This window comes from Pezoporus occidentalis, unplaced genomic scaffold, assembly GCF_034315485.1.
Source record: "Pezoporus occidentalis ecotype Australia unplaced genomic scaffold, CSIRO_AGI_Poc_V1 ctg1470, whole genome shotgun sequence".
NCBI classification, from domain to species: domain Eukaryota; kingdom Metazoa; phylum Chordata; class Aves; order Psittaciformes; family Psittacidae; genus Pezoporus; species Pezoporus occidentalis.
The window spans coordinates 1-13191 of NW_026913285.1; the positions used below are offsets into that span (position 1 = coordinate 1).

At 46.1% G+C, this 13191-nt stretch overlaps 3 protein-coding genes across 3 annotated transcripts; all 3 read right to left on the reverse strand.

Annotated features, from left to right (window-relative positions):
* Window positions 1-1204: 1204 nt before the first annotated feature.
* Window positions 1205-2182, reverse strand: LOC134159495 (olfactory receptor 5AP2-like). Its single transcript, XM_062610495.1, has one exon. It carries the CDS (start codon window positions 2180-2182, stop codon window positions 1205-1207), a length of 978 nt encoding a protein of 325 aa, XP_062466479.1.
* Window positions 2183-8012: 5830 nt separating this feature from the next.
* LOC134159497 (olfactory receptor 5AP2-like) lies at window positions 8013-9923 on the reverse strand. Its single transcript, XM_062610497.1, has 2 exons — window positions 9897-9923; window positions 8013-9137 (listed from the first exon to the last, which is right to left on the reverse strand). Exons 1-2 carry the CDS (start codon window positions 9921-9923, stop codon window positions 8280-8282), a joined length of 885 nt encoding a protein of 294 aa, XP_062466481.1. The 3' UTR covers window positions 8013-8279.
* Window positions 9924-10234: 311 nt separating this feature from the next.
* Window positions 10235-11928, reverse strand: LOC134159496 (olfactory receptor 9G19-like). The gene is made up of 2 exons (XM_062610496.1): window positions 11666-11928; window positions 10235-11079 (listed from the first exon to the last, which is right to left on the reverse strand). Exons 1-2 carry the CDS (start codon window positions 11851-11853, stop codon window positions 10266-10268), a joined length of 1002 nt encoding a protein of 333 aa, XP_062466480.1. The 5' UTR covers window positions 11854-11928; the 3' UTR covers window positions 10235-10265.
* Between the last annotated feature and the right edge of the window lie 1263 nt (window positions 11929-13191).

Genomic DNA, 13191 nt, shown 5'->3' on the forward strand with positions numbered 1-13191 from the left:
GAGACACCGGAACCAGGATGATAATGCCAAAGTTCCCCACCTGAGTGACAATGTAAATCACTAGAAACAAGACAAAAAGAGGAGCCTGGGCACATGGGCTGTCTGTAATTCCCAAGAGAATGAATTCAATCTGTGTGTGATTTCCTCCCATGACCAAGTGTTACCTGTTGAGGCAAAAGGAAGAGAAACATCAAACTGATCAAAAATGGAGATTCAGATTTGGACCATACTAATTCTAATCAGTGACCATTTAAAACATTACATTTTAGTATATTCTACTACATTTTTTCACCCAAATTTTATATGCTTTGTGGTTTTAAGTTGCGATATTTCGGAAAGAACAAAGAGCACATTGAAGCAACAAACGTCATTTTTCAGTTTTCTACGCCGGGACACTCAAAACTATGGGTTTATTCACGGATGTGGGTTTTTCAGATCTTAGAAAAGAATCACATATGCTATCACTTTAAGTTCAGAGGCAATTTGTGTCAGAGGACACCTCAGAGGAAGCTCATATGAGTGAATGTAAACCTGAAGCAAGAGAAAGTCACATTCCCAGTGAAATCCCAGCTTACACATGCATGACCTCCAGACATTTTCCCCTGGCTTATAGTTATCATTCTAGTCACCAAATCACATTTATCAAATCATTTGAGATCATTTGCAGCAGATAACATTCACATGGATAAATACATGATTTATGACTTTCTGAGCTGCAGCACGCTGAAACATCCTAAATCCATGGGCATTAAGTTCCTTGCTTTAAAAAGGAGTTGATCTTATAACAGGCCGATTCCCAGGGCCCATTTGTTAGTGACAATATACTGCTGACAATCTGCAATGTTGCATTTCTTTATAACAGAATAAGATTCATCCTCATTTAACTCTTGAATAAATCAGTGCATCTTGCTTTAGTAGCCTGTGTAAAAGAAACACAACCTGCATCAGACATTGCTCCCTCTTCTTATAAAAAGAACCCACATTGGTAAGGCTGTTTTCTGACACAGATTTCCCAAAGAGGACACTAGAACACGACGAAGCAAGCTCACTGTGTGATGCTTTGTGTTGGTGTTACCTCCTGTGCCTTCCCTTTGTCACAGAGTGATCAATAATGTCATTGACTTTTGTGCAGGAACTGTGGAAGAATCTGCATCAAATCATGGGGAGTATTGGAAAAAAATCTTTTAGTGTACCATAGGCTTTCTCAGTTGACACGAACTGTGCCTGTGCTAGATGATAGAACTTTCTTATGTTGCCAGTGGTTGAAGAGCCTGCTCCTGCACTTCACCAGAGCCCCCTTCACCTCCCTGTTCCTCAGGCTGTAGATGAATGGGTTAAGCATGGGGGTGATGACGGTATATATGATGGAGGCCACCTTATCCAGGCTCCTGTGGCTAGAAGGAGGTTGTAGGTACATGAAGAATCCTGTCCCAAAGTACATGGAAACAGCCATCAAATGGGAGGCACAGGTGTGGAAGGCTCTGGCCCTGCTCTGTGCTGAGCACATCCTCAGCAGGGTGCGGATGATAGAGATGTAGGAGAGCAAAATGATTACACTTGCAAACACCGCACTGATGGTGATGAGGGCAAAGATGACCATCTCGCTGCTGTGGGTGTCAGAGCACATGAGCTTCAGCACAGGAACTTCATCACAGAAGAAGTGGTTGATGCGGTTGGGACCACAGAAGGAACCTCCAAACACACACCATGTGTAGATGATGGCACTGAGGAAGGTGAATAGGTAGGATGATGCTACCAGCTGCCAGCAGACGTGGCTGGAGATGATGGTCACATAAAGCAGGGGCTGGCAGATAGCAACGTGCCGGTCGTAGGCCATCATGGCCAGGAGATGACACTCAATAGTAGCAAAGAAAGCAAAGGTGAGGAACTGCATCATGCAGCCAGTGAAAGAAATGGTTTTGTCCTCTGATAACAGGTCTGCCAGCATCCTGGGGGAGATGACTGTGGAATAGCAGATGTCAGTGAAGGCAAAATGGGCGAGGAAGAAGTACATGGGGGTGTGGAGGCTGGGAGACACCGGAACCAAGACGGTGATCCCAACGTTCCCCACCAAAGTGACAATGTAAATCAATAGAAACAAGACAAAAAGTGGAGCCTGGGCACATGGGCTGTCTGTAATTCCCAACAGGATGAATTTAATCTGGGTGTGATTTCCTCCCATGACCAGGTGTCCCTGCTGAGGCAAAAGGAAGAGAAACATCAAACTGATCAAAAATGGAGATTCAGATCTGGACCACATCTATCTCCAATCAATGACCACTATACCTGCCACAAATTAGATTATTCAAATATATTTTTCTAATCAAAATTATATGTATATAGTATGTTTTTCAGATGAGGTAATCAGAAAAGAACAGGTAGTTTATTGAAGTAGTAAATGGCATTTTTATTTTTCTGTGGTGGGACAACTAACACTGGCTTTAGTCAAGCAGGTGTGTCTTCAGGTTTGAGCAGGGAATCAGATCTTTAATCACTTTCAGTTTGAAGGAAATCTGTGTCAGAAGACACCTCAGAGGATACTCATGGGATTGCACGTAAACGTGAAGCAGGAGAATTTCTCAGTCCCATGAAAGCCCAGCTTACACATGTATGACCTCCAGACATTTTCCTTTGGCTTTTGATTATCATTCCTGTCACCAAATCACATTTTAAAAACTATTTGAAATCATTAACAACAAATAACATTGACTTTGTTAAACTCATGATTTATACCTTCCTGAGCTCCAGCAGGATAAAGCATCCTAAACCTATGGGCATTCAGTTTCTTGCTTTAAAAATTAGTTGCTGTTATAACAGGCTGATTCTAAAGGCTGATTTGTTAGTGACTATATTCTGATGACAATATGAACTGTTGCATTTCTGTATAACAGAATAAGATTCATCCTCATTTAACTCTTGAATAAATCAATGTATCTGGCTTAAGCTGCCTATGGAAAAGAAACACAACCTGCATCAAACATTACTCCATATTATTATAAAGAAAACCCACATTGGTAAGGCTGTTTTCTGACACAGCTTTACCACAGATTACATGAGGACATGCAGAAAAAGCCCACTGCCTAAGTGCAGGTGAGGCTCTGCTTTGTGTTGGTGTTACCTCCTATGCCACAGAAAACACATGGACTCAGTCAGAGATCAATATGATCAGACAAAAGGCATTTTTTACAAAGCCGTAACTCTTTATATAGTATTTCTTACATGCACTCACAGTGATTTGGCATATTATGATTGGATACATGTCTTGATTTGGCATATTATGATTGGATACATGTCTCAAAGACCCTTTGTAACTAACATATAATTGGTTAAGCACAGGTGTGGGAACTTGAACTCCAAAGCTTGCCAACAGTGCACAGTTCTCATTAACTCAGTGAATTCCAGCTTCTTCTTATCTTGCTTGTTCAGGCTTCCTCAGGCCTCTCATGGCCTCGCTGTTTCCTTCATGATTATTCAGAGTTTATGTACCAAGTATCCATTCTCCTGTGAGAACACTGCCTCCACACATCTGTGCCTTCCCTCTGTCACCGAGTGATGGGAGCCAAGGATTTATCCCCAATGCAGCAGAGAACATCTTCGTACCGGCATCACTTCTGTTAAGCACCTGATGTGAAGAGAGGTGAGCTCCTGCCAGACTCCAAGAGCCCAGCTTGTGGTGCTGGGGCTGTAAATACAGTTGCCTGTGCTCTCCTGGGAGGAAGCCTCCAGGGCTGCTCATGCTTTACCAGAGGAAAACAAAGAGAAGGAAAAGCAAAGGGTGTGAAATCACCTCTGAAGGCACTGTGGTGCTTGGGCATCTGAGAGACATGGAGTGGGTGATCCATCCCTGGGCACAGCTACACAGCAGCAGTGATGACAGGCTTACATGATGCTTCTGACATACTTGTGGGGAAAGCAACGGTTTTTGTTTGTCTTTGGCAACAGAATGAGAATGGGTTTAGAGACATTTCCAGTCTTGCAGAGGGTCCTCAAATGGGACATGAAGCACATGTGACTCCATCTCTGGAGCTGCTGCTGTCCATCTGTGGACACTTGAGAGCCCAGTTTTCCATCCCCAGTGTGGTTATCCACATTCGGATTCAGAGCAGCCCTGCAGAGGAGGACTTGGGGGTTTTGGTTGATGAGAAAATGAACATGAGCCGGCTTCAGTGTGTGCTTGCAGCCCAGAAAGCAACCGTATCCTGGGCTGCATCCAAAGCAGCGTGACCAGCAGGGCAAAGGAGGTGATCCTGCCCCTCTACTCTGCTCTTGTGAGACCTCACCTGGAGCATTGTGTGCAGTTCTGGTGTCCTGAACATAAAAAGGACATGGAACTGTTGGAACAAGTCCAGAGGAGGCCACGAGGATGATCAGGGACTGGAGCACCTCCTGTATGAAGACAGGCTGAGGAAGTTGGGGCTGTTCAGCCTGGAGAAGAGAAGGCTGCGTGGAGACCTCATAGCAGCCTTCCAGTATCTGAAGGGGGGCTATAGGGATGCTGGGGAGGGACTCTTCATTAGGGACTGCAGTGACAGGACAAGGGGTAATGGGTTAAAAGTTAAACAGGGGAAGTTTAGATTGGATATAAGGAGGAAATTCTTTCCTGTGAGGGTGGTGAGGCACTGGAATGGGTTTCCCAGGGAGGTTGTGAATGCTCCATCCCTGGCAGTGTTCAAGACCAGGCTCAACGAGGCCTTGGGTGATACGGTTTAGTGTGAGGTGTCCCTGCCCATGGCAGGGGGGTTGGAACTGGATGATCTTAAGGTCCTTTCCAACCCTAACTATTCTATGATTCTATGATGATAAGTTCAGAGGAGGGCCATGTGGATGATCAGGGGACTGGAGCACCTCCTGTATGAAGACAGGCTGAGAAAGTTGGGGCTGTTCAGCCTGGAGAAGAGAAGGCTGCGTGGAGACCTCATAGCAGCCTTCCAGTACCTGAAGGGGGCCTATAGGGATGCTGGGGAGGGACTCTTCACTGGGGACTGTAGTGACAGGACAAGGGGTAACGGGTTAAAAGTTAAACAGGGGAAGTTTAGATTGGGTGTAAGGAGGAAGTTCTTTACTGTAAGGGTGGTGAAGCACTGGAATGGGTTGCCCAAGAAACTTATGAAAGCTCCATCCCTGGCAGTGTTCAAGGACAGAGCCTTGGTTGGCATGGTTTAGTGTGAGGTGTCCCTGCCCACGGCAGAGGAATTGGAACTTGATGATCTTAAGGTCCTTTCCAAACCTAACTATTCTATGATTCTATGAATTGCCTGGCTGTCCAACACCTGAGCTGGTGACTCTGGGCTTCCACTGTATTGAAGGGTGAGAAATGTGCATTTTCAAACATTTACAAATTGTTCCAGGGTAAACTAATTGGCCTTTATTCACCTGAGAAGGCTCAGTTGCTGCTCCATCCCCACCCTCTGCAAATTTGCCCTCCATCTCTATTTAAGCTTAGCCCAGGGAGCTTGACCTTTACTAGAGCATTATGGTTTCCAGTTTAGCAGGCATTGTGCACACCTATGGAATCTTTTCATGGTGACCTAGGCTTTGCTAATGGATCTCCCTAGCCATTGCTGAACCTGATCCTGAGCAGGTTGTTGACTACTTCTGTATTGACCTGTTTTGTTCTTGGACCTGCCTCATCATCACCAGCTTTCCTGATGCTCTGCAGTCTTGGCTGAACTTGGCCCAGGTCTCTGTTCCTGCCATATTTCTGTAGTTCAGGTACTGCGGGATGGTCTCTGCAAAGGTGTCCCCTTTGTCTTTGTTTAAAGAGATGAATGAGACCAACCCTGTGGCAGTCCCCAGGCTCCTGCAGAGTAGAACCCATCATCCTTTGCACCCAACAGTGCTCATTGCTCTGACTGTCGTCTCCATCCAGACTGTGTCCCTGCATGGGCAAAATAGGAGACAGTGTTCCTAGTGAGGGAAATAGAGTAATGAATTGAACGTTATAGACAGGTGTCATTCTCTTGACAAGAAGTCACTCTCATAGTGCCTTCTCCTTTAGACTTTGATCGAGAGGAAATCTGGTATGTATTTGGTGTGGGCATTTTGTGTCACAGCCAGGAGTTTCTGCATTATGTAGACCCTTTCTCTGCAAAGATTGAAGGAGAATCATGCAATGACACTCTCTGTATAAAATATATTCCCAAAACCTCAGGACTCTTTCTTGTATTGCTGGAATTCACAGTTCTGTTTTTCTTGCACATTAGACTGAGATTCCTTTTGGACAGTCACAAAGTTGCATACAAGACTATGGCAATCCAGAGCTCTCTTAGGACCATAGCATCAAGTCTGGGTAAATGTTTGAGCAGTTCAATTATCTCTGCTTTGGAAACTTTATTAAAGCCAAGAGGAAATAAGGACACCAGAGTGGGATAATTCATCAAGCAGTGATGAGCCCAGCACATGACACTTCTCTTCTAGGCTCCCTTTCCCAGAAAAGCTTGGATCAGATGATCCTTTCTGGCCCAACCTGGGGATTTTTGACTCTAAGATTCCATACCTATAGTCTAAGCAGAAATATCCAATAAAATAGAAGGAAGAAAACAAGGTGTGGTGAGGTTTTTAAATGAAGCTCTCTGATATCAAAGGTCTCTGTCCTGCCAAGCTTTATAGCCTTTAATTATATAGGTTCTGGCTCCTTCATTGACTGAAGCTAGAAGCTATGTTTCCCTCACACCTAAGACGATGCTCCCTTTCATACCGTTGTTTTTCTGAGCACATAAAAATTCTGTTCACCATCCATATACTTTCTCAATATAAGTTAATTCTCACTCACAACAGCTAAAGGAAAGCTATTCTCCCCATCAGTGTGTTTTGGCTTTATTGAGACCCAGACAGCTCTCAGTTACCATCAGTTCTGTGTTCAGGTTTGTCTTTCATCTATGGAAGCTTCCTACAGAATTAATTCTCACAATAGACATTTTGGTTTTCCTGGTGTTCTTGAGCATGAGCTGGACATGGACATGGGATATAGGTGTTTATCTCCAAGTGGAGTTCCATTTAGGTAAAAGGTCATTTCAGATGAATGTAAAACACCCCTTAAAGGGAATGCGAGGATCCTTTGATGTGCCCAAATTGTCCTTCACAGTGGGTGGTCTCAGCACAGTTCATCACCATGTATTATGAATTATATTGCTGTGTCAGTGACACCAGATAACGGTCCATGGTGAAACACACAAAAATAGAAAAGTACTGTTTGTTCGTGGTGGTTCCTCCCCAAAAAGTCCTCCTTTGGCTCCTCTCTGGAAGATCCTGCTTTGGCTGATCCCTGGAAAAGTCCCAACCCTGGGAGACCTTTCTAGATATTGCTGGCCACTTCTTCCAGCTTAGGCTGGACCCCTGCATCAGAATGAGTGCGCATTCTTGCTAGTACAAAAGCCAGAGCCTCATGCGATGCAGGGAGGCAGAACCTCATACCACCAGGTCAGCGTTGTCTTCGCAGGGACGCCTGCTAAGGTTGAGCCTGCCACCTAGCACTGCAATGATGGTTCTCAGGGCCGGTTTCCTGATCATCATTACATGGTCTTTGGGGTTGGTAAGATAACCAGCCATCAGAATTATCCTTTACTGTATCTTATCTCTATATTTTCCCTGTATTAATATACTTGTTGTGATTCATTACTGTGTAGCGTTTCTCTCAACCCGGAATCCTCAAACTCTGGAACAGTTGCCTACAATAACTTTCTTTAAGTGAAATCTCTTGTGAAGCTGCAGCCTGGGAAGGGTTTCCCCTTGACATTCAAAAGTGAAGCTGGAGATCTTGATTCCCACCAGCTTCTTCTCTTTGAAAGGCACAAACAAATGCAATCAATCTTTTGAAACCTTTTCTCTGACTCTTTTTCAGCAAGCAAATGTAAAACTACACTTGCTCTTCCCTCCCACCCCAGCAGCTTTAATAAAGAACTCACAGGTAAGAGTGAGGAATTCTATTGGAGCTGAGGAACAAGGTCAAAAATCTTGCAATGAAAATACACATTTATGAATGACAAATGTTAAATATGAATAAAGCTGATTGGTGTTTCCTGTGAGGAAAAGAGGCCTGGGATTATTGAGGGTAATTTCTTCTTCTAGGAGCGGGCCTGCGAAGTGAAATGAACTTTGAGGCTCAATCTCCTCTTGGTTTCCTTCCAAGAATGGTGTGATTTTGGGGGTCTGTTTCTCATTCAGTACTATCATAGACTTTTGTGCAGAAACTGTGGAAGAACTTCCGTAAAGTCATGAGTATCAGTGGAAAATCTCAATATTTCAGTGCCCCATTGGCTTTCACACTGCACATGAACTGTTCATGTCCCAGATGACAAAACTCTTCTATGTTGCCAGTGGCTGAAGAATGTTCTCCCGCACTTCAGCAGAGCCCCCTTCACCTCCTTGTTCCTCAGGCTGTAGATGAATGGGTTGAGCATGGGGGTGACCATTGTGTAGATGATGGAGGCCACCTTATCCAGGCTCCTGTGGCTAGATGGAGGTTGTAGGTACATGAAGAATGATGTCCCAAAGAACAAGGAAACAGCCATCAAATGGGAGGCGCAGGTGTGGAAGGCTCTGGCCCTGCTCTGTGCTGAGCACACCCTCAGCACAGTACAGAGAATAGAGATGTAGGAGAGCAAAATGATCATGCTCGTGCCCACCACGTTGATGGTGACAAAGGCAAAGATGACCATCTCGCTGCTGTGGGTGTCGGAGCACACGAGCTTTAGAACAGGGACAACATCACAGAAGAAGTGGTCGATGCGGTTGGGACCACAGAAGGAACCTCCAAACGTGCACCACGTGTAGACGATGGCACTGAGGAAGGCAAAGAGGTAGGATGATGCTATCAGCTGCCAGCAGACGCTGCTGGAGATGATGGTCACATAAAGCAGGGGCTGGCAGATAGCAACGTGCCGGTCGTAGGCCATCATGGCCAGGAGATGACACTCAATAGTAGCAAAGAAAGCAAAGGTGAGGAACTGCATCATGCAGCCAGTGAAAGAAATGGTTTTGTCCTCTGATAACAGGTCTGCCAGCATCCTGGGGGAGATGACTGTGGAATAGCAGATGTCAGTGAAGGCAAAATGGGCGAGGAAGAAGTACATGGGGGTGTGGAGGCTGGGAGACACCCGAACCAATGTGAAAATGCCAAAGTTCCCCAACACAAAACTCTGATTTAATGACTCAACTTTTATTTACCTAAATTTGAAGAAGATGAAACTGCTCCAGATCTCCTAATCCCTCCTCCCAACAGTCTTGAAAGCTTTGTTTTAGTTTTCCTTTCAGTTGGACTAAAACTTTATAAAGGAAAAGGAAAAGATAATTTAAGAACTAAGAAACCCCTTTTTCTGCATGTTTTCCTGTAAGTGGTGGTGGAAACTACCAGTTAAGTTGCAGGGAAGGAGACAGATGCAGTGAAATGCTCCAGGTCAGGTTTGGTTGCCCTCATATAGATATGTGGTGCTATTTGCTCTGTCCTGAAGGGCCCAGGACATTGCCATGCACTTGACATGTACATCAAGCAACTTTCAGAAGGGTTTATCTGCTTTGGAGCAACATCTGAATGCTCAGAGGGAGACCGAGGGGCCCCTCCATGCAACTGAAGTCAGTCCCAGTTGCCTTTATGCTTCCTGACATGGGTTCATCTAATCTGACCTGCTCTACCTGTGCTCATGTGTATATTTCATTGGGATAATAGTCTAGGACTATGGAATTGTGTGTCTGTGGTGCTGGCATCATCGTGAAGAAATAACTTGGACAGCTCAGGAAGAGGCACACGTTACTTCATGACTTCTGGTTGCCCAAAGCAGTGGTAAGTGCTCCATTCCTGGCAGCGTTCAAGGGCAGGTTGGACACAGGGGCTTGGAGCAAGCTGCTGTAGTGGAAGGTGTCCCTGCCCGTCACTGGGGGTTGGGACTGGATGATCTTACTGTACTTTCGAGCCCAAAGCTGTCCATGATTCTCTGACACATGTAGATCCCGCTGAGCTACTTTTTGGGCACGAGTAATGAATGTTTAATTCAGATAAAGCACAGTGCAAAGGTGATGTGCAACAATCCCAACTGCTGCTAACATCCCATTTTATAACAGATATATATCGCATATGGGGAGAGGTGGGAAGGAGAGGAGGTCTGTCTGCACAGTGCCATCTCCTGTCCCTCATGATGCACTTCAAGATCAGGAGAGCTTATGCTCCTGCATGGACTGTGATAAGTAACAGAGGAAGGCACAAGCAAGACAAGGTCTGTGCGCTTCTTGCTGTGTGCATCATTAGGGACATAACCCCTGGGTTTCTTCTGTTAGGAAGCTGTCTGTCTCTTCAGCAGTGTCTTCAGTGCCTCCTTCACCTCCTGGTTCCTCAGGCTGTAGATGAAGGGGTTCAACATGGGAGTCACCACCATGTAAAGCACAGAGACCACCTTGTCCCTCTCCAGCACATAGGAGGAGCTGGGCCGAGTGTAAATGAAGAGGATGGAGCCATAGTAAAGGGTGATGGTGGTGAGGTGGGTGGCAGAGGTGGAGAAGGCTTTGCACTGCCCCTCAGTTGAGCACATCCTCAGGATAACAACCGGGATGGAGACGTAGGACCTGAGGATGAGTGCAGAAGGGAGGATGGTGTTGAAGGTCAGGATGAAGTAGAGGAGGGACTGGTAGCTGTCTGTCACATCACAGGAGAGCTTCCCCAGTGGGAGCAGGTCACAGAAGAAGTCATCGATGACGTTGGAGTCACAAAAGCTGGGGGTGAACGTGTAGCTGGCAATGAGGGTAGAGTTGGCAAAGCCACTGAGGTAGGAGGTGACCACCAGCCCTATGCAGAGCTTCTTGGACATGGCAGCAACATGGAGCAGTGGGTTGGAGATGGCCACGTACCTGTCATAGGCCATGGCTGCCAGCAGGTAGCTCTCGGTGCAGGCCAAGCCACCGGAGACAAAGAACTGAGCAGCACACCCAGCAAATGAGGTGCTCTTGTCCTCAGAGATGCAGTTCAGAAGGATCTTGGGGGTGTAGACAGAGGAATACCAGAGGTCCAGGAAGGACAAATTGCCAGTGAAAAAGTCCATTGGGGTATGGAGGCGTGAGCTACGGCATATCACCACTATGAGGGTGATGTTGCTCATGAGGGTGTGTCCTGGGTTCAGCAGTAGCAGTCATTTTTCTCCTTCTTGGTAGCTGGTGCAGTGCTGTGTTTTGACTTTCGGCCTGGGAACAGAGCTGATAACAGCGATGTTTTGGTTTGGCCAAGGACTTTGTGAGCCTCATGCTCTGCCAGGGAGGAGGGGAAGCCAGGAGGAAGCAGAGACAGGACACCTGACCCAAGCTAGCCAAAGAGGTATTCCATACTGCAGCATGTCATGGCCAGGATGTAACTGGGAGTTACCTGGAAGGGCTAGTAGTCTGCATGCAGGGGGACTGCAGGGTTGGAGGATGTATGGGTCGCTGCTTGGTTGGGCTGGGGGGGGCGAGTTATCGGTTGGCTGGTGGTGAGGTGATGTATTCTCTTCCCTTGTTATTTTCTTTATCTTTGTTATTATTGGCGGTAGCAGTAGTCATCTGTATTATACCTTAGTGACTAAACTGTTCTTATCTCAACCTGGGGGAGTTGCATTCTTTTGGATTCTCCTCTCTGTCCCCCCCAGGAGTAGGGGGAATGAAAGAAGTGGGGGGAGTGAGTGAACAAGCTGTCTGGCTGGGTTTAAACCACGACAGGGTGGTGATGTAGGCAAAGGTGAACACCATGAACAAGAGAAGCTGCAGCTTTGTGTCAGTGGTGAGCCCCAGGAGGATGAAGCTGGTGACTGAACTGTGGTTCCTCTCTTCCATGGTGAAGCAACTGGAGACATGGATCCCAGTGGCTCTTTCATAGCTGCAGTGTGGGGTCTTGATCATGGGCTAAGAGAAGGGCTTCCATGGTGCTGGCATTGCTCTCTGTTCCAAAACACAGCTGCACACACAAAAGAGAAAAGCAGAGTAAATTTTGTATTGAGAAGATCTCTTGTGCTGATTTTGGTTGTGCTCTTCTATCGGAGAATGACGGAATGGTTTGGAAACAACCTTAAAGCTCATCTAGTTCCGACCCCCTGTCCACAAGAGGGGCACCTACTAGAGCAGATTGCTCCATGTCCCATCCAAGTCGGCCTTGAACACTTCCTTGCATTCCCTAACTTCTATGAATGGGACATCTCAATCTCAGTGTCACATGAAATTGCTCATATATTAAGACTCTTTAATTTGAATGTCATGTGGCAGAACTGGAGGTAGAGGCTGAAGACAAATGCATGTAGGGTCACCATCTGCTACAGCCTAACACAGTTTGATTAGATTCATTGTCATCAGTCTTCCCAGTAAAAGCATTGTCTCATTGAGTTTTCTCTTTTGCATGAGCAAGCACTGAAGGGTTGGACGTGCACCCAAAAGCCTTAATTACAAGTGTGTGTATGTTAGGACCTCTGGTTTTAGGCACATTATTGAAAGCAGCAGTTATTCAGTGCTAGTGTGTGTTTGCACAGCTGAGTACAGGCACAGAAGCTGGAATTCATCTGACATTGTCAGCCTAAATATGAATTACTTCAGCTTTTCCATAGCAATGGAAGTGATAGACTCTTCCACAGGAAAGACCATAAAATGAGCTGTGGCTTGCTGCTTCTTTGCAACTTCATCTATGCTCCCGTCAGGTTTGGAGGACCCTCTTTCGATTAGCTCTCCCAGTGGCTGCTCCTCAATGGGCTTGATGATTTTCTTATCTGGCCTCATATGTTGATTCTAATGTTTGTCATCAGGTACCACAAGGGGTGGGCAGAGAGATGAGGAGACAAAGAAAAGAAAGATGACTCCCCTTGAAGATTTACCTTCTTGGCTACTGTGATGCTGTACCCCTTGTTGACCCTTTTTACCTGAGAATACTCGCTCACAGTCTTGTCCGGCAAGATCCCATGTGTCTCATGGAGCCTTTGGCTAGAACATATCACCACCATGAGGGTCTAACATGGAATCACAAGTTTAGAGACCACAAGAACAAAAGCACACTGAAGATCTCTGTTTGACAGCCCCACACCAGCTCATCTCAGAGGGCAGAGCAAGCAGGTGTGTCCTCTCCTGTCCCAGCATTGCCTGTGGTGTGTGGTTGGGGATATTTCTCCATTGCTTCATTCTGTATCTCCTTAGGTACCAGGTCCCTGAAGCAGATACTCAGTGTGGCCTTTGCCCCCAGTGAAGTGTTGCTGCACA